This window comes from Onychomys torridus, chromosome 2 (assembly GCF_903995425.1).
Source record: "Onychomys torridus chromosome 2, mOncTor1.1, whole genome shotgun sequence".
NCBI classification, from domain to species: Eukaryota; Metazoa; Chordata; class Mammalia; order Rodentia; family Cricetidae; genus Onychomys; species Onychomys torridus.
In genome coordinates this window covers 153185726-153203805 of record NC_050444.1, presented here as the reverse complement: position 1 = coordinate 153203805, position 18080 = coordinate 153185726, and the positions used below count along the sequence as shown (strand labels likewise).

The following is an 18080-nucleotide window of genomic DNA, read 5'->3' as shown; positions in this document are numbered from 1 at the left end:
ATGTGATGCATGTCTATAATCCCAGAATTCGGGAGGATAAGGCAGGAGAGTCAAATTCGAGGCCAGCCTGGGCTCCATGTGAGTTCCAATCAGCTTGAGCTATGGTATAAAACCTTGTATCACACACCCCACCGTACCCTGGCCCCCAGGGCCAGTGAGATGACCAGGCAGTGAAAAACACTTACTGCTCTTGCAGAGGACTGGAAATCAGTCCCCAGTGCCCACATGGCAGCTTAACACTGACTGTTGACACTGGTGCCAGGGGCCCTGATACCCTCTTCTGGACTCTACAGGCACTACATGTTCATAATGCCCAGGCAAGACACACACACAAAGAAAACAAATCTGTTTTTAAATCTCCTCAGAATCCATCTCCCTCTCTCTCTCTCTCTCTCTCTCTCTCTCTCTCTCCCTCCTCTCTCTCCTCTCTCTCTTCTCTTTTTCCTTTAGACATGCTTCTGGTCAAAAGAGTGGTTGCTCCCACCCCATGTTGATCATGGCAAATCCAACCATACTCCTCTCATTTTGCAGATGAGGAGACCACGGCTAAGAAGGAACTGCATTTGCTCAAAGCCACCAACAGTGTGTAGCAGGGGCAGGCTGCAACCCTTCTGGTTCTCTAGCTTTGAAAGCAACTAAGGCCAGCCTCCAGCCTGGACATTAGCATGATTGTTAGTTTCATTTTACAGGTTAGCAAACTGAGACTCAAGAAAGATTGGGAACCCCTTAAAAAAACATTCCATCTACTGGGTATGGTGCATACATATGCCTTCTTCATTTTTTAAATGTGCATTGGTGTTTTGCCTGCATGTATGTCTGTGTGGGGATCCCAGATCCCCTGGAACTGGAACCACAGACAATTGTGAGCTGTCATGTGGATGCTGGGAATTGAACCCGTATCCTCTGGAAGAACAGCCAATGCTCTTAACCACTGAACCATCTCTCTAGCCCCATGTGTACACTTTAATCCTAGCACTTAGGAGGCAGAGGAAGAAGGACCTCCATGAGTTCAAGGCCAGCCTAGTCTATGTAGCAAGTTCTAGCCCAGCCAGGGCTACAGAGTGACCCTGTTTCAAAAGAAAGCAAACAAACAAATCCTGGGATTCCAGGTTTGTGCCACTATGTCCGGCTGAGCTTACAGTGGCACAGGAGGGTCTGCAGACTTCCATTCCGAGCTCTCCCATTGTCTATGCTTCCCCCTTCTCCATTCTCTCCTGACTCTTCTAGAGCTCTGCTCTACATCATTCATCAAAGTTATTAGTTGGGGACTGATAAAAAGCTTCCTACAGCGCCCCCTAGAGGTAGGCTAGGCTGGTTCCTTTGCCCCAAAGCAATTCTTGTAGGAGCCTGTAGGTGGCGCCTGTGAGTCACAAAATAAATTGGGGTTGGACATTGGAGAAGGAGGTGATTCTGAGCCCCTAGGGTCCACCCATTAGCACATCACATAGTCCACTACTGACTTCACTTCCTTTCCAGTGTCTGAGGTCTGAAGAAAGCCCCGCTGAGGGATGGCTCCCCAGAACAGACAGGAAGATGGATGAGAGCAGAGACGGAAAGAGCCCCCACCCTCCCAGGGACTTTGGAAGGCGGTTGAAATTCCTCTCAGTCTTGGTCTGAAGCCCAAGCCAATGATTTGGATCAAAACAAACAAGGTTCTGACACCGGTGCGTCATTCAGAAGCCTCCCTAGGACTGGCTGGGGCTGGACCATGGGCTCAAGGAGATATCGGGTGGGACGGAGAAGCCTACCCCATCGGTCATTAACACCAGCCAGGGAGGAGCAACAGCAGAGGGCTAGAGGGCGATCAGAGAGTTTTCTTTTCTTAACTTAGACGACTTTAAAGCCAGACAAATCTAATTAGACACTGAACCTGTCAATCACTCCGTGCCCACCCCATGAGGGATCACATCTCTATTGCTCACAGCTGAATGCAGTTTCTACACACAAGGAGCCCTTGCCAAAGGCGCCCCGAGTTCAGCTCTCTGGATGGGTACCTCTGCACTGCACCTTATTTCTGACCAACTTGACGATTCCCTAGGGACTGCATGAAATACCTCAGGTAATTGGTTTCTTCTGAGGAGAAGAAATTATTCAACAAAATGAAGGCAATTTGGGGTGTCTGAGCATCTAAGAGTGACTTAGGCTCAGGAATTCCCAGAGTAACCTTGGGAAAACCCAGACCCAAGCCACATTTCTTTTCCCAAGCCTAGAGATGCAGCTCAGTTGAGAGCGCTTGCCTATCATGCATGGGAGGCCCTGGCTTTGATCCCCAGAACCGCAGAAACTGGGCATGGATCCTGGTATTCAAGGGGTGGAGGCAGGAAGATCAGAAGGTCAAGGTCATTCTAGACTACATAGCAAGCTTGAGGCTAGCCTGGGCTACATGAGCCCACATCTGAAAACCAAAGCCAAAAAAGGTGGGAGTTGGGGGACACCCTCTTGTCAGGAGGTGAGAGCATGTATCTGGAGGAGACCCAAGTTGAGGGGTGTCCTTGGTACTGTCAATAGTAAATGTCCAGCCTCATCTCGGTTCTGTTTGAAGGGAGGTGTCAGGTATCAGGTGAGGGACTCCCAACTCCACCCTGCCTGTCCTCTCAAAAAGGGGCCAGCCAGGGACAGTGACGCAGCAGACAGAAGCCAGGCATCTCTTCCAAGCAGGAAGGTGGCTAAGGGGACAGAGCACTGAACCCTGTAGGTGGGCTTGGCCTGCCACACCGTGTGTTCCTGAAGTGCTCCCCTCCTTGGGAGCTCAGAGTTGGTGCCTGAGCTTTGGATGGTGCCCGCTGAGGCAGAGTCCAGGTGCCTGAGAGCATTGGGCTCCCAGCCCCACCCTTTACTCACCTAGCATCCTCTCCCAATCCCACCTTGGGGTCCTGTATGGATTAGAGTTAAAACTGAATCGGGGTTCAGAACAAAGCACCAAATAGGCCAAGGCCACAGTGCTACCCCAGCCCCAGGGCAATATATTCAACGGGTTCTGGTGCACCAGATCTAGGGTTTGGTAGGGGAGTCCTGAATGGTGGCATGTGTCAATTTCTTGTAATGACAAAGTCTAAGCTACCAATGTGACATCACTGAGTCTGCACATTGACAGAACACACACACACACACACACACACACACACACACACACACACACACATACACACACACACACACAGAATCCAAACCCTTCCAGAACACATCACATCTGGGGCTCTTCTCAGGCAGCCACTGATATGTCCCTTGGCTGGGTAACCTAGGTACTCACAGCTGGTTAAACATGCGCTTCATCTCATCTGTGATGTTCATGGAGCCGACCTCCTCATCTGAGAACCGATTCACCTCCCCATCCTGCTCAGAGATGTCATCATCCGAAGCCACCTTACGATCTTTCTTCTTAGGGACCACCTGGACAGGGAAGGAAGAGAGCAAGGTAACTGGGTTGCTTGGCTAGGGTGGAGAGCAGGGGTGATCCTGGAAGGGAACCAGTGTCCCCAGGAGTAGATGGAGCATGGCTGGGGCCAGCCACCACCGCAGGGAGCTGCACAGGTTTTCTAAGAAGCAGGCAGCGGTAGCAGGAAGCGTGAGGCATGAGGCATGCAGGGTGGAGAACAGAGATACAGGGACCAAATCCTGCCTGGGAAGGCCTAGCGATTGGGCCAGCTCAGCTCACCCATCACCAGAAAAACAGCCCCATGATTTGGAACACTGGTAGGCCAGACCAGGGTACCATCACCTGGGATGTCTCAAAGCCAGCCAGAGAAACCAAGAAACCCTGACAAAGCTCAAAATAGCTGCATGCTTTCAGAACCTTCCTCTCCCGTGCAGAGGCACGGAGGGTTCACAAGCAGACAAGGCCCGAGCAAAGGACTGCACAGCTCCCTGAAGGGGTCAGTCCCTCAGGAGGCAGCAAGAAGGCGTGAGGTGGAGAAAGGACTGGGGAGGATCTGACCTCCCCCAACCATGTCCAGAGTCGCACACAGAAAGCAACAACACACTGCTCCGCCCTGGGCTCACGCACAAGCCAAACTATGACCCAAAACTTCTGAGAATGACGCGTGTCCTCTGTCAGCAGGACCACACTCAGGCCCTCTCCAGAACTGCCCGTTGGTGCCAACCGACCGCCTTCTCTCTTGCATGGGAAACCAGGGGAGGGGATGTGTGTACAGAACCCTTTGGGAGAATGAGAACTAGACAAAAGCCAATAGCTTCTCTTCGGGAACCCTGAGAGCCAGCTGTCAGGGCTCCCCATCTCCTGGCCAGGGCTCCCTCACCACGGGGACAATGTGGAGTCTCAAGAAAGAGGCTACGTGAGAAATGGTTGGGCACAGGGTAAGCGTGAGGAAACAGCCTAGAGGGCCAGGAGATCTGGGTTCCAGCCCGGGTCTACCATGTCCTTTCTTGGCACATCCTATCATCCCCCATGGCCTCCGTCTCCTCAGCTGTAAACTACAAATCCCCAAGTTTGTGTCTCCCTAAGGGAGGTCAGAGGGTCAGGTGACTGACTACCTCAGGATGAGATGGGGTGAGTGAAATGTGGTGGGAAAGAGGCATCGACAGGCTGTGGTGGAGGTCAGGCTGCTCTAAGAGGTTGGGGTGGGGACTGGTGAGAGGGGCCGGCCCTGGTCACCTGGAAGATCTTGGACACGTCTTCCGAGTTCCGCTGCTGTGCGACATCGCACAGCTTAGCCGTGATATCGATCCGGCGGCAGATGTCCATGTCCACCTTCATAGCCTTTTCTTGGATCTTTGTGTCCAGGTCTGTCATGGGCTGCAGGGAGGACAGCAGGGGTCACGTGAGCGAGGGACGGAGCAAGCAGGAGGGGCCGTCAGAGGAGGAGGGAGCACCCTGGGGGTGGGGGGAAGTGTTGAGCCTTTCCTGAGAGTGGAAGGTTGGTCAGCACTGCTCAGGGTAGAAAGGAGCATGGGGACTTGAGGAGGGAAGATGTGGAGCTTTGTGTGCTGGACCCCCTCAGGGCTGCAGGGCACAGCAATGTTGGTTTAGTGGGAGCAGAGGACAAGCAAGAGCATGGAGACTGTTGAGAGGTACCTTCCAAGGCTGGGGTGTCACTCAGTGAGCGAGCACGTCACCTAAGAAGGCCACGGCCTTTGGCTTAATTCCCCAGCATACACACACACACACACACACACACAAAAGTGCATAGACGCCCCTTCTGTTCCCACCCTCGTGCGCCACTGTCCCCCATAACATGCCTGCCTCAGCCGTTCTCTCTCTCTAGATTCCTGCCGCAGGGGTCACACAGAAAAAGCAAGGGTTCCCTCTGCACCCAAGTGAAGGGAGACAGTTGGCCTTCACCTGGGTCCCACTGCTTCTCCTAACCACACTCAGCTGCATGTCCCTGAAAGCCGGGAGCTGAGCCAGGCTGAATCACCAAATTCAGACTCCTTCTCCTTCAGATGGGCTCTCCTGGCAGACTGCCCACTGCCTGAAGACAGCAAGAAACTCAAGGTCCGAGACTCAAGGAGGCCTACACGGCTAACAGCTGTTTCCACCCATGGCCAGTCAGAGGGACCCCAGATGGCCAAGAAGACGCACACACCAGCCATCCCCAACTTAACAAGGACACCCTACAGCAGGGTGGGCTCTCTGAGCGTGAAGTCCCTTGGGTTGGCACAGCCAAGTCCATTTTGTCGCCTGTGCTCGGCAGACACCAAGGTCACCACACGGCGATCTGGGGAGAGTTGAGCAGCACATACAGACGTCGGGGGCCCGAGGAGGAGGGTGATGGGTTAAGCAGCGGTTAAAGCCTCTATTCGGACATAGGGAAGCGATGTGGGGAGGTGGGGAGGCGCCTGGTCTCCGATGCATCCATCCCTCATCGGAACAAACCAGCCAGCCACGACTGTAACTATAAGCCGAGCTCGAGCCTCGGAGTGAATGAAGCGTTTGGCATGAAGGGAAAAGGGAGGTCATGATGCCTAGGGTGACGGCCACGCCACTTACGTCACTCATGAGCCCTTTGAACACCACCAGCTCGGCTTTGAGCCGCTCGATCTTCTCGTTCATCTCCTCCTGGATAGCCTCAGCTTCTTGCGCTGCCTGCAGATGGATGAAGACAGGCAGGCTTTAAAGGGGGAGGAGAGGATGGACAGACACCTGGGTCCAGAGCCCTGGACACTCAATGTCTAACTAAGCTAAACATCTGCATCCCTCAGCCTGGGTACTGACTGCTCCCAACGCTTCCTGGGGATCATTTATGGCAAAGAAAAACGAGTAGCTATCAGGAGCAAAGGGTAGTTGAGGCCGACAGGCTCCCCAGCACTTAAAAATATAAGGTCAACCCCAGTCCACCAGGTGCCAATGACCGACCAGCTTTGGCCTTGAAAATGATAACTTCACGTCTGTTGTTCTAACACAGGCATTTGAAGGTGTCCACTGGGATGTCAGCATGTTTGTGCAGAAAAAATGGGAGATCACACAAAAAAAACTGATAAACCAGAAGGAAGAGCTACAGATAATTTTCATCCTTTGTTGTTTTATGGACTTTTCCAACATCTGACTGTGAATATGTTGTAAAACATTTTATTATAAAGAAAAAGAGGACATGTCTCTTTCCTCTACTTTTTCTCTGAGACCAAACTCGCTCTTTAGCTGAAGGTCACCTTAAACTTCTTTCATTGTTCATTTGTTTTCAAGAAAGGGCTTCTCTTGGATCCCTGGCTATCTTGAAACTCACTCTGCAGACCAGGCTGTCCTTAACCTCAGAGATCCGCCTGCCTCTGCCTCCCAAGTGCTGGGATTAAACGGGTCTGACAACATCCCCAGCGCAACCTTGAACCGATCCTCCTGGCTCTACTTCCCAAATGCTGGGGTTACTACACACTGTTTACAGTGGGAACCTAGGGCTTTGTACATGCTGAGCAAGCTTCTACTAACTGAGCTGTGTCTCTCACTCACTGTCTTAGAAAATAATTACTTCAAATGTCAGAAAGTGATTCGAATTTTTAACTAATCCTAAAAGTAATTCATTCTGACTTTTAATATTTTCTTCCATGCTAGAGATGAAACTTGGAGCTATGCATAAGATATGCATAGTGCTCAGCCACTGAGACACACCTCCAGTCCAACTTTGAAAACAAATTGGTTTTGTTTTATTGAATCAGGGTCTCATGAAACTCACTATGCAGCCCAGGCTAACCTTAAATTCCTCATCCTCCTGCCTCCACTTCCCAAGTAACTATAGGTGTGAGCCACCATACCCAGCTGTTTTTTTTTTTTAAAGGGGGGAAGTTGGGGATTTAGCTCAGTGGTAGAGCGCTCGCCTAGCAAGTGCAAGGCCAAGGGTTCAATTCTCAGCAAGTGCAAGGCCAGGGGTTCAATCCTCAGCTCCAAAAAAAAAAAAAAAAAAGCCAACTCTGCATTGCCATCTCACGGTGTTGGTGGTCTTGACCCATGGGACAGAGGAAGAAGGGAAAACAGGCTGAAGATAAAGCATGCTGCTCAGGGTTCCCGGTATGTGAGTGGTGCAGCCTGAATTCAGAGTAGCCAGACAGAACAACAAGGGGAATGTCCTCAGGTCTGTCCCAGAGCCTGCTTGGGCTGGGAGCTAGCAGGCGATGTGTCCCCAGGTCTCTCCAAGGCATCAGTCCTAATTTGAGGAACTTGCAGTTGGAAGATCAAAGGGACCTGAAGTCCACCTCGCCCAGTGACACTTGGAGGTTGAGAGGCAGGAGATGGAAGCAGCTGGCCCCAGTCACCCAGGAAGACCCAGACTTCCCGAGTCCTGTGCCTGAGCTCTCCGGCCCGGTAAGGCTTGGCCCAGGTGGCAGAGAGTGACCAGGGCAGGGCTATGCTAGGCCTATTTGGCCAGCTTTCGCTATCATGGCCCCACAGCTAACTTGCAAACCTCTCTGGCTGGGGACTCTGCAGACTCTTACCTCCTGCAGTGTGTCCACCATGGTCTGGAGGTTCATACGCTTGGCCAGCTCTTCCTCCCATCTGTAACACCAAGAAGAACACATGGTCAGACCACCTGCTCCTGCCAGTCCCCCCGCTTCCACCCTCACCATCCACGCAGGGCAGGGAAGATGCCTAGGAAAACTTGCCTGCCAAACAGGATCTCTCAACCTAGAGCAAGGGGGCAAGAAGACAGTGGGCGGGCTGCTGCTAACCACAAGGCCGGGCGGTTGGCAAATGCCACCTCTGAGGCACAAGCATGGTACTATGGGGACACAGATGGGAAGGACCACCGCCTATCCCATGTGAAGGGCTGTACAGGTGCTCCTGGTCCAGCTGCAGGCTTTAGGGCTCTTCTCTGTAAGAAGCAAGTTTCCATGCTAAACACTATTCTCAGATGGGTTATGTGTTCTGCAGCACACCTTACAGGCCCCAAACATTGCCTGTGCAGGTTTTAGAGTCTTACAGATATGGAGACTAGCTCAGTTGGTTAACTATCTTGCCCAAAGGCACACACCTAATCCATGGGTAGGTTTAGCCCTCTTTGCTCCGGTGTTTCTTGTATGCCAGACCCTGAGAACTTTGTGCATATTGTTTCATTTACACACCACTGGTTGAAGCCGAAGAGGAAAAGAGAGGGGCTAACACGCAGGTAATGTGTGCCCCAACATTAACCATGCGATGGGGAGGGGCAGCGGCAATGGGGGGGAACACTAACAAAGGTAACAGCCCCAGCTTCCCTCTAGAGAGGTCTACATGATGCAACCCAGGCCTCCAGTAGTGCACGGAATGGATGCCACCACCATTATCACCATGTCACAGCAGTTAAGCACAGCTGAGAGACCCTTCCCAATATTCGGTAAGCACAGGGGGAGCCAGGACTCGGTCTCCAAGACTGAGCACCTCACTAAGATCCCCTCCCTACCCGGAGGAGCTGGCAGCCTGTGCCTGACCTCCTCCGCCTTGGGACAAACAGACAGGCTTCTGTCTTTCCTCACTCCATGCTACCCTCCCTACATGGTCGCTGAGCAAGGAGGTCTGAATCTCTTAAGAAGCTGTGGGGCCAGGCTAAAAATAGGCCAGAGGGAAGGACTGGATGAAGGGCTGGTTACATCACCAGCTTTTGGAAACAAGAGAAAATGGATACTGTTTGCACACACTGAGGAAAATCCCGCCTCTCTCCAGACAAGCCAGCCCAGCCAGGCTCCCAGGAGACGTGAGTCCACTTCCGCCTTAACCAGTGGCATGGCAGGGCCCATATCTGCCCTAAGTTCAAGTCTGGAACTACAGAGCACAGAGGACGCGGAAGGAATCTCAGGGCTTCACCTGAAAGGAACTATCTCCCTAGATGCTCCCCATGCCTGAACACAGAGAGAAACTGAGACCTAGGCTGCATTTGTTCAAGGTTACACAGTATGTCACGGAAGAGGCTGAATCTAGAGCCAGGCCACCTCTCATGGAGGCAGGTAGGACTATCGAGAAGGGCAGGGGTGTCAGGCTACCCTCACCACTGCTTAGCAGCCCAGGGTATTCGGGGCTTCCCTCGAGGGAGGTGAAGGCCCAGGACACAGGTCAGGGCTGAATCATTGCTCCTGGCCACATTGCTCTGATGGGGGAGGGCAGAGAAGGCGGAAGGGAGAGTGTGTGGTGCTGGCGGCAGACCAGCTTCTGGGGTCAGGCCCTCCTGTGCCAACGACAGGAGCAACCAAGCAAAGCCTGAAGGAGAGAGAACGGCACACCACTGGTCCTCCCACACCCCTGGTCCTCCCCACACCCCTGATTCTCCCCACACCCCTGGTCCTCCCCACACCCCTGGTCCTCCCCACACCCCTGGACCTCCCCACACCCCTGGTCCTCCCCACACCAGTGGTCCTCCCCACACCCCTGGTCCTCCCAACACCCCTGATCCTCCCCCACACCCCTGGTCCTCCCCACACCCCTGGTCCTCCCCACACCTCTGGTCCTCCCCACACCTCTGATCCTCCCCACACCTCTGGTCCTCCCCACACCCCTGATCCTCCACACACCCCTGGTCCTCCACATACCCCTGGAATGCAGCAGAATACCCTTAACCTTTCCTCTGATTATCCATCTAGCCAGAAGTCAGGCTTACCCACATCACTCATGCATGCCTTTGGATCTCCAGACAGGAACAGCAGCTGTTTATTGACAGATGTTGACAGTCTCACATACAGGACTCATTCTCTCATACATACAACAGCTTTCACATGAATTACTAATCCTCTTGGGTTTTTATCCAAAACTACTTTGCAGATGAAGGAGCTGGGTGGGGTTCAGAGAGATGAAGTGACTTTTCTAAAGTCACACAGCTGGTAATAGGGACTTGGGACACAATCCTCACTCAGCCTAGATCCTGGAGGCGAATCACCCAGCCATCTTGTCCCCACACAAAACCCATCCCAGCAAGTCTACACTAAGGAGACAGCTCCCGGGTGGTGCCAGCCTGCAGCTAGCCCTCTGTGTGTTCAGTGCCTCGACCTCCCTGCTCCCCTCCCTCCCACCCCAAGCCCTGCACCCACTTCCATCATGTTTCCCAGGCTATACCCCAAGGGTGGGTGTGCACAAATGATTTCAGAGGCCTTTTATTTCCAAAACTGGGGTAGGTGTGTGCAGCTGCCTTTCTGCCCCCCAGGAGATGAATATGGACAGCAGCTGGCTGCACAGATTGGGCCCACTGCCCCAAAGAGATGTCCCTCCCAGGGGAGGCAGAGGAAAACCTGGCGCAGCTGGCTAACGTGTTGACAATGCAGAAAATCTCTGCCCTTCAGCCGCTAGCTGCCTGGATTATTAAAGGACAGACAGGTGGTCCATCTTCCCTAGGACCCAGCTTCACCAAAATCTTGTCAACGGAGTGGCTGGCTGAGGTTTCTGCACCTGTTTCCAGCACCATCCAAGCCCTGTCGGGGCTGCCCACAGAGGGAGGGGACACACTTTGGGCCAGGGGCTTGGTGGACACACTTTCCTGAAAGCCTTTGTCCCCAAACTCCTATTAGGGTGCAGCTCCGAGCTGGACAAAGAGGCTGGGATCATCTTCAAGAGACCACCTGTGGGGCAGAAGGGTGGATGTTTCCACACTGTCCTGACACTCAATCCTTCCAACATCTCTTAAATGTGGGATGATGGATGCAAGAACTGGAGAGGAGGGTGTATTAATCCCCCAAGGACTATCCCCATGTTGAAGATGAAGAAGAGGGCTTGGCTTCTAGGTAAGTGTTAGCCTGTTTCTTCCCTCCTCCTCCGCCTTCTGGAACCTTCTCCCTTCTCCCACACTGTCCCAAGTGTCATCTTCTCTCCACTGATCCTCTTAAAAAAAAAAAAAAAAACTCCACAGATTTAAGGCAGCCAGACCCAGGCACCCAGATAGGTCTTCCCAGGTAGCCTGGATGGACATCATGTGCATGGCTCACAGCTCTCCCTAAGGGACCCAGGCCCACGAGGCTAGGGAGAGTGATTGGAAGTAAGGCCACCTCTACCATCTTCACCATGCCACAGTAACACCTCACCTTCTCTGAGCACCCTGCGCCCCAGCTAAATGAAGCAAGGAGGGGTCAAAAAGAAAATGAGCTCTCTGGACTGAGGGTCAGGGTGCGAAGGGAGAGCTGGGTCTAAAGCCAGAGGCCAACCTCCCTAATCCTTCTCAGTAAAGAGGGGAATATTCATTGAATGGAATGGGAGTCAACTCTCTTTCACCATGAGGGGTCCTGGGATTGAACTCAGGCTTGGTGGCAACAGCCTTTACCCGCTGAGCCATCTTGCTGGCCCTTACTGAATGAAATGGGATGGATGAATAGATTAGATGAGTGGATGTGAAGATGAATGGGAGGGTGGATGAATGACTTGATCCACACTCAGGCACCTTCCTTCAGCCTAAACCCTGCCCCCGAATCTTATCTTTGTTTCCTAGCCTGGGGAATCCACAGCCAAATTCCCACACAGCCAGGCTCTCTCCCAGTCCTCTAGGCTCCCGTACCCCTCCAGAGGGAGGGGCGTGCACATCCCAGACAGGAAGCTGAAGGAGAAAGAGAAACCTGCCCTCCCACTGCTCACAACCCTTCAAAGCCAGGAGGGGAGGCAGGGACATCAGGACCATCAATGCAGGGACAGGAAATGACTCCACAAAGTGACCCAGCCAGCCTCTGAGAGCAGGCCCCGCCACCACCTAAGCGGAAGAGGCACATGTGGGAGACTGGCAGCTGAAGGAGGAGGCCGCAGCCCCGTCACTGCCAGATGTGGTCTCTCAGCATTCCTGAAGAGCCAGCGCTAGGACCACGTGACAGATGAGAAATCTCAGCTGGCCTCTGTAGGGAGGAGGGGGACGGCTTTAAAGCAAGCCCAGTCCCGGCTGCCTGAGCCTGGGCCAGTGGCTCCCCCTCCTCCATCAGTTCAAAATGACACACAGACGCAGGAAGGAGCCCACGAAGCCTGGCTACGGAGAGGGAGAGGCGGAAACCCAAGCTGAAGCCGCTGGCAGAGGGGCTGACTCATGGGGCTTTCATATCCTGAGCAGTCAGAGAAAGGCTCAGCGGCCCCAGGAAGAAAGTGGGTGCAGCCCCTGCAGATAATTAGAACACCATAGACAGCCTGGGGCCCGTGGGGAGTCAGTCCTGGAGGCCCCAGCATGGCAGAAATGAAGACATTCTGAAAATGAGACGTCTGTGTTCCTCAATCCTACTTTCAGACTACAGAAACAATGGACGCCGAGAAATGGCAATTTCCCCAGGAATCTCACAATGGAACAAGGAAAAGACCATGGCCAGAGTGGGGACCTTGGCTCCTGGAAAAGGATTCCACATAGTTCTAACTGTCAGAGCACCTCGCAGGACTATAGTGAAGCCAGACAATGATGGCCCCGGCTGGGCAGGACCACACTCTGTCCAGGACTCCATGCTCCAACCTTGGCCCCCTGTTTAAAGAGTTAACTTCACTTCAGGACCCCAAGAGGGACTTGGGGGGTCAGTGGATCCTTGTCCCTCTTTCCAGTGTGAGCACACTGGATACATCTCCCTTCTTCATACTATTAATTAGATTATTTTAATTAGCTTCTCAAGGATGGGTGGCTGAACTGTGGCTCCCATTTGGTAACATTTCACTCCTGCCCCTACATTCCCCAGCTGTGAGAACCTGGGCAAGTCCATCCCCCTCTGTGGTGTCAGTTTCCCACCAGTGAGGTGGAAAACATCTCATTTCTGAGGATAGTTGTGGGACCACTCTGCATGAAGAGGAGGAGGGTGAAAAGCCCAGGTCCCAGCCCTGAATCAAGGCAGAGCATCACAGCCAGCTGCTCATCTCAGTCCGGCTCCAAGAGCAGGCCAGGCAGACACGGGAGCAGGCGGGAGCCTCGGGGTACCAGGAGGGAGCGGCAAGAATGGTCCCGCCTAGAAGCAGGCACACCCCGGCTGTCTCACTCAGGTGATAGGAAATGGGCACAGGTGAGGCAGGGCTGGGGCCATCAGTGGAAAACTTCATTCTGGGCCAAGCGTGGGCCTGGGCCTGGCCCTGGGTGGGGGTGGACGGCAGCCTCCTTCCCTATGGTCTGCCTATGACTTCTCTGCTCCACCCTACGCACGAAGATAAGTTCACCCCACTGCCCTGCGGCAGGGCCAGGTACAGACAGACAAGGGGCTCCCAAGCAGAGTGGAGGCCTAGCCAGATGCCCTTCTGTGCTAGACAGGGGCTCCAGCAGAGACCAACCAGGGAGCCCTGGGCTGCACAATCCAAGGTTGGCTCTCCTGGGAAGACCCAGAGCTTCAGTAGCTTTCCTGCATGCTCCAAAGGGGCTCGCTAACCTTGACTGAGTCTGGGTCCTCACTCCACATCACCCCCTTCTGTACTACAGCCCTCTGTGTTTACAGCAGAATACAGAAATAATGGGGAGGTGGGGGCTGGGGCACAATGACAGAACCCAACACCACCAACCACCAGCCCGCGCCCCAGGAAGCTAAAGGCTGAGCCACAAACCATGAGCCATTTCCCTCTTCCCCTCCTGGCTTCCTCTTCCCTAGACTGTGAGGACATATTCTTCCTTGAAGATGACAACCAGGGACCTCAAGCTACCCTCTACTAGGGAGCCCTGCACTACCATGCTCCCATCCACCTGTGCCTGTCCTGGGCTTCTGGGTACCACTCCACCTTCCCATCTCTATAGTCTGGATCCTGAGAAAGGGATGCTGCCACACAGACATGCCCACTAGGGCTGCCCAGCTGTACTCTGCCGCCCAAAAGGAAACACAAATTAAATGCCAGCTGATTGTCTCCATGGAGGAGGTATTAATTTAATGTGAACACTTAACCCAGGCAGCCGATCCCATTACAGGCGGGCGGTAATAGCTGGAGTGGGCCATAGCCCAGACAAAAGGCTGGTGATGGGCTGGGTTTTAAGGAACCCTCCACACCCAGCACAGCCTTCCACTAGACACATGGGCCTATTCACAGCCTGAACCATCCCACAAGGCTGCTGGGGAGAGGGTAGGCAGAGTTTCAAGCCACAGAGAAGCTCTCTGTGCAGGGGAGGGTACAGAGCTAGGAGTCAGGAGATGCATGAGTTCTGGCTGTGGCTAATCCACTGCAAAATCTGAGCAAGTCTCATCTCAACCCCGGGCCTCGGCCCACTTATCTGTAATAGCATCATCAAGAATCCGGGAATGTAGCTCAGTTGGCAGAGTGCTTACCTAGCACTCATGAGAACCTTGGTTTTTTCCTCTAGCACCACATAAACCAGGTGTGGTGGTGCACTCCAGGATGGAGGCAGGAAGAGTATAAATTCAAAGTCAGCCTCGACTACATAACGAATGCAAAATTAGTCTAGGCTACATGAGATGCTGTCAAAGAGGATGGGGGAGCCTCTCTGGACATTGCATCCACAGTGTTCTTTGCATACTCTGGCCATGGCCCTAGGTGACAGGCAGTACTGTCCTGGATAGTGCCCAGCTCAGATGCCTGCCCTCAAAGGGTGCCCCCAGCCTCCTCTGCCTAGTTGCAAGCAAGGAACGGACAGGGTGGTAGCATGCACAGGCTCATTCCTATGTCCCATTCTTCCACAACATTTCCTATGCCACTTGCTATAAACAAGCTGCTCGGGTGTTTGTTGTTGTTGTTGTTTGTTTTTGTTTTCTGAAACAGGGTTTCTCTGTGTAACAGCTCTGGATGTCCAGAAACTTGCTTTGTAGATGAGGCTGGCCTTGAACTCACAAAAGTCTGCCTGCCTCTGCCTCCTGAGTGCTGGGATTAAAAGCATGGGCCACCACTGCCCAGTGATGCTCAGGTCTTACAGAACCAAAGATTGTGGCCATTACCTGTCTGCCAGAGACCGAGAGCAGCTTCCAAAGGGCAGCTGGTGGACTCTGGACTGTCCGTGCAGAGCCACTGGGTCTTGGGAAGAACAGAGACAAAGTACAACCCTAGCTGACCCCCCCTCCTTTGAACCCTGAGTGGTCAGCAATGTACAGGAAGTTCTGAGTCTGTCTGGTCCCTGATCTGTCCAGTTGTGTGATTTTTTTTTCTTTTTTCTTTTTTTTTTTTTTTTTGTTTTTTTGAGACAGGGTTTCTCTGTGTAGCCTTAACTGTCCTGGAACTCACTCTGTAGACCATGCTGGCCTCAAACTCAAGAAATCTGCCTGCCTCTGCCTCCCAAGTGCTAGGATAAAAGGTATATGCCACCTCCACCACCCAGCTCAGTTGTGTGTTCTCAGGCAAATCTCTTACCTCTCAGCATGACAGCATGAGGTTAAATTAGGTTAATTCTCATCACCCACCAGAGCAAGCAGAAACAATGTCTGTGGTCCCTAAACAAATACCTACAACCACCAATGGTTATGTAATGAACCCCAAAGTCTCAGAGTCAGCTGGGCCATCAGCCCTGAAGGGCAAACCAACAAGTAAATGGAGAGAAGAGGAAGGACCCTAGAGCCTGAGCATCCTGGATCTAATCTAATTGCTTCTGTGTGGTCTTGGGCAAGAATAAGTGGGTTCTGCCCAGTCCTTTGAGGTCTGTTCCCACCAGCACCAACATGCCAGCCAGTGAGATGGAAGGGGAGGGCCCGCTGGCATCAGGCATAAGGTATTTCAGAGTGTCTTCACGGCTGAGCATGGGGGCACTTGCCTTTAGTCTCAGCACCTTCAAGGCAGAGTCAGGTGGATCTCTGTGAGTTCTAGGTCAGCCTGGTCTACATAGCAGCTACAGAACAGCAAGGACTACATAAACAGTCCCTGTCTCAAAAGAAGTATCCTCTTGGATCCTTGCTGGATCTTGGGGCAAAGTGGGCCCCAGAGGGCATGGCCATCTGCCTCTGTGCCAAGCTGAGGTTCTGTTGTCCAGTGTCCCTGTCTGACCCTGGACCCATCAGTATAAAAACAAAAACACAGCAACAACAACAACAACAGAAACACTTGGAGGTGGCAGCTATGGGATACTCACAATCCCACAATCTTGAACAGCATGCTAGGCTGTCAATGCTGGGCAGCCAGTGCTGGGAGGCTTGTGCTGGAGAGCCAGTGCTAGGTGGTCAGTGCTGGAGAGCCAATGCTGGGTGGCCAGTGCTGGAGAGCCAGTGCTGGGTGGTCAGTGCTGGAGAGCCAATGCTGGGTGGTCAATGCTGGGTAGCTAATGCTGGGCGGCCAATGCTGGGCAGCCAATGCTTAAAATGCATTGATGAGTCTTTTACCACCTCACGCCATCCCCAACACCTCTGAGCCAGGCATGACAGCCCCCACACTACAGATGAGAACACTGAGGCTCAGATCAAAGCACTGCCCGAAGTTAAGCCAAGGCCATGCAACTCCTCAGCCTCAGTGATAAGACTGGTGCTTCGGGTTCCACAAAAATGCTACCCTCGTGCCCTGGCACACTGCTTGGAAAATCTTCAGGGCCACGAATGTTCTTTGCTCATGAACTCACTTCTCAGGGCCCAGATCCTTTCTGAATCAATATCTTAGTCAACCGCTATTTCTACTGTTAAAGCAACCAGCAGGGGACAGTGAGAGAACAAAACACGGGCCTCCAAGGTGGACAAAACAGGACTCAAACCTAGATATTCCAGGTCACCTGGTTCCTGGGCTAATGACTTCCTATTCCCAGGTCTCCCTGGAAAGGGATTAAGGTTCTCATGGGGCCTGGGTTGCTTCTCTCAAGAGGTTGTTATAGAAGGATGAGCCTGGTTCCTCCCTGTTCCCTGGCCTCCTGTCTTTCCAGGCAATCATTCAACACAACCCCCTCCATGATGCCATCCACCATGATATAACACAGCCAGCGTCATGCTCTTCCATCTTCCAGTCTCCAAAACTGCAGGCTAAGCCAAACTCCTTAAGTTGCCTGGTCTCAGGTGTTTTGTATTAACAATGGAAAAAGGACTGATACACTCTTCCTCTGAATCCTTTTACTTTTGATTGATGTCACATATATTTAGTTAGAACTACTTAATCTTAAGAAAACAAAACCACCTGCTCATCCCCCCCCCCCATTGAAACTGCAGGAGTGTTTCACAATGAGTGGACAAGCGGGGTGAAAATTGGGGCCAAACAAGAAATAGTTCAACAGCCCCCCAAGTCCTCCTTCCTGCTAACAGGCCCCATATCTTCACCAGCTCATCTTACCAGATCGGCCAGTGGGTGTCCTAGTGATCAAGGTCACGCTGCATAGAACTTGTCTCTACACTCACATTCACGAGCTGGCCCTGTTAGCCCCGCAGTAGTTGCTGTGGCTGAGGGCAGACTCAGAAAAGGCCTTTGTAACCCCCAAGTGCTGCATGTGACAAGGCTACTCGCTTGTGGGTCACAGCAGCTGAGTAAGGTCACTTGGCATTGTACTCCACACCACAGGCTCCCGGTTGCCCAGGGCTCTGAGAAAAAGCGAGATCCCAATCCTGTCCCTAGCTCCTGCTGTCCCATCACCCCTGACCCCACTCACCTCTGATTTTTCCATATGTGTTGGTTCCTGTCTAGAAGGTTCCACACATGCACACCCCTTTGTTATTTCTTTCTCTTTTTTGTTATTTCTTTATCTAATACCAACTCAGGACTCAGTTTATACACCACCTTCTCTAGGAAGCCTCCTCTGCCTCCTATAGGGGTCAGGGTCAAGCCCCCTACTTGACATGGTTTTGAGTCACTGGGATCAGAGGATTTCTGTTACCTGCATGTCTCAGATAACTCGACATTTACACTA

At 52.7% G+C, this 18080-nt stretch overlaps 1 protein-coding gene and 1 long non-coding RNA gene across 4 annotated transcripts in view; one reads left to right on the top strand and one right to left on the bottom strand.

The window, feature by feature from the left end:
* Positions 1 to 18080, bottom strand: part of Iffo2 (intermediate filament family orphan 2) — a 41434-nt gene that overhangs the window by 4161 nt on the left and 19193 nt on the right. The window contains exons 1-5 of one of the 3 annotated variants that reach the window (XM_036178258.1): positions 17510 to 17537; positions 7882 to 7942; positions 5948 to 6043; positions 4613 to 4753; positions 3251 to 3390 (exon numbers count right to left, since the gene is read on the bottom strand). In XM_036178258.1, coding sequence (XP_036034151.1) covers positions 3251 to 3390; positions 4613 to 4753; positions 5948 to 6043; positions 7882 to 7917 — 413 coding nt within the window. In that variant the 5' untranslated portion in view covers positions 7918 to 7942; positions 17510 to 17537. Of the gene's footprint in view, positions 1 to 3250; positions 3391 to 4612; positions 4754 to 5947; positions 6044 to 7881; positions 7943 to 17509; positions 17538 to 18080 lie in introns of those variants that run through there. The other 2 variants (XM_036178256.1, XM_036178257.1) reach the window with 2 other exon arrangements.
* Positions 9060 to 14654, top strand: LOC118577700. Its single transcript, XR_004944220.1, has 3 exons — positions 9060 to 9366; positions 10915 to 11127; positions 11826 to 14654. It is a non-coding gene; the product is annotated as an uncharacterized LOC118577700 (long non-coding RNA).